This window comes from Marmota marmota, unplaced genomic scaffold, assembly GCF_001458135.2.
Source record: "Marmota marmota marmota unplaced genomic scaffold, marMar, whole genome shotgun sequence".
NCBI lineage: Eukaryota > Metazoa > Chordata > Mammalia > Rodentia > Sciuridae > Marmota > Marmota marmota.
Window position 1 is genome coordinate 24,951,217 of NW_026000240.1, and position 2,512 is coordinate 24,953,728.

Sequence of the window (2,512 nt, forward strand, 5' to 3'; positions counted from 1 at the left end):
CTGGGGCGGAGCTCCGTAGGGGCGGAGCTTAGCGTGACACTCTGCGACTTGGCTTGCGCTGCGTTGCTTGCAATACAATTGGCCGTCTAGGGCGCATCCGGGTCTGTGTAAAGAAGGCCTAAGGTTCCAAGGTGCTAGGCGGAGCCCAGCAGCGGGCGCAGATCCACAGAAGCCAGGACTACGGCCCATCCAAAAGCTCAGCCCACCTCACCTATCCCCCGGGCCTGTCTGTCACCGCGCGCAGGACCGCGCCGCCCGCGCCCCGCACTCATTTTGCCCTGAAACGGGAGCATCCACCACAGCGCCGTCGACATGATGGGCATGCGGCCACGCAGCCCCAGTGCCTGCTCTGCGCCCTGGTGGGGACCACAGCCTGCAGGACCCGGCCCTGCCAAGCGCCGCCGATTAGACGACCCTGCAGACCCCGCAGAGCCCCCGGTGGCACCCACCCTGCAAGACTCCGCAGGAGCAGCAGACGCCACGGCGCTCACCTCCGTGGTGGTTCTGGCCGCGGGCTGCGCCTTACAGGTACCCATGGACGACGTCGACCTGGTACTAGAGCCCGCGCCAACCTCGGTTCTGCAAGTATCTCTCCAAGGACACACCCTCATCCTGATCCCTGAGGGCCTCGTGGGCCCCACTGACCAACGCCCAGGAGGCCAGGGAGACTCTCCTGATGACCCGGAACTGGGCGCCTTTCTGAGCGCCCCCGGGGAGGACGTGGTTGTAGAGCAGGGATTTTTCTGCGAGTCTGTCCCAGAGATCGCCAGCCAAGAAGAGGCCTATGAGGAAGACGCAGATCCTGAATCCCTGGAGTCTTGGATGGACCCTCCAGCCGGCTCAGCTGCTGGGCTCCTCCCTTCCACTGGAAGAGTATCCAGGCTGTTTCCTCTGGCCCCCACCCTTAATTTGGGAAGAAGCTCGCCTCGCCCCGTCTTAGACCTGGATTTCCACCTTCTGAGGCCTTTCCCCAGCTCACCGCTGCAACCTCTACCTCCCTCTCCAAGTCCAAGTTCAAGTCCCCAGGCACTTCCGGAGCGTTCTCCAGGTCCTCGGAGCAAAGCCTGCAGACGCCTGTTCCAGGAATGAACTGATTTCCAGGATCCTTCGCCACCTTACTGGGGTCCAGGTGAGGGTCTTCCCAAGTCTTTGGGTGTACCCTGCACAGCCTACAAGGTTAGATAACGGACAGATTTTTTTTTTTTTTTTTTAATGTAGGCAGCACTGCAGAATTGTGGATCAATGGCCGACTAGAAAGTCCAGAAGAAAGATCACCTTGGCCAAAAAAGAAATGTTCTTCTTGAAATACAGTGTACTTTCGGATCCAAAGATTGCTACTTGGGTCCTTTGCCATAAAGAAGTCATCAACAATTCGTTCCACCTCGGCTAGTTTTGCTTCAAAACTCAGCTTTTAGCACTTTTCTCTAGGAATCCATTCTTGAGGCAGCACCGAAAGCTGCATCCCTTTTCTCCCAAATTCATTAGTAAATTTTTTTTGTTTAACTGGGTTGGGTCCTCAGCTACCTTCTCACCAAGATCTTTTCCTTGAGGAGGCCCCCACCCACTTTGAGGACTCTAGAAAGTTGTACTTAGACAAATGTTTGTTCTTTACAAAACCAGACACAGAACTGGGAAAGATGATCATGCACGCTCATTTTTTTTTTTCTTTTTAATGATTAGGTTAGCAAATAATTTAACTCTGTTGTGCTTTGTTTCTTTCCCAAAGAACCAGTTTTTTTCCATTTATTTCTCTTATGTATTTTTAATATAATTCTACTGTTCCGAAAAAGTTCATAATTCTAACATTCTGCATTTTTATAGTTATAAGATTCCAATTTATGTTGTATATTGTTAATAGTGTATAGAAATAATTTATTTTTGGTTGATCTGGTATCTAACAAGATTACTTAATTTCACTAATGATTTAACAGTAGATTGTCTAGGATGATTGAGAAGAACAACAATATCTCTAAATAAGAGACTGTTTTCACAAGCTTTATATCTTATTTTTCCTTAATCTTTTGTATTGGATATTAATTTATATCCAGGGTGAACAGTATGTCTGATAGGGGCATTCCAGTCTTATGTTTTATGTTGACATTTATAAATTTCCCTATAAAGTATTATCTTTACTGTACATGATTGGTCTGTAGCCCTTATCCTATTGAAGAAGTTAGTTTTCAATCTTTCTGATCAAGAAAAAATGTTGGATTTCTGTTTGGATTTTGGCTAAGTGACTACAGAGACTTTGTCAAATTATTTTAAATGTTGGATTTAAATGAATTGATTTTTTAAATTAATTATTTTTTCAAGTATATAATAGTTAACATGGAACCTTCAGGTTATTGGAGACTCACAAAAACTTGACAAGAGAACACATGAGACCAGGGTTGGGACTTCAAGGATTTAACAAATTGGATGCCCTTGTGAAGACTTAAGAAGAGAGGAGTGAAAGAAGAAAGTGACTGCAGGGTCATTTTAGGTCTTAAATGTTAAGTATTAACAATTTTTT

The 2,512-nt window shown here is 46.9% G+C and overlaps 1 protein-coding gene across 1 annotated transcript; it reads left to right on the top strand.

Annotated features, from left to right (window-relative positions):
* The first annotated feature begins 312 nt into the window (after positions 1-312).
* LOC107143147 (proline-rich protein 23B-like) lies at positions 313-1,089 on the top strand. The gene has a single exon (XM_015486754.1). The coding sequence runs from the start codon at positions 313-315 to the stop codon at positions 1,087-1,089; it is 777 nt and encodes a 258-aa protein (XP_015342240.1).
* The last annotated feature ends 1,423 nt before the right edge of the window (positions 1,090-2,512 follow it).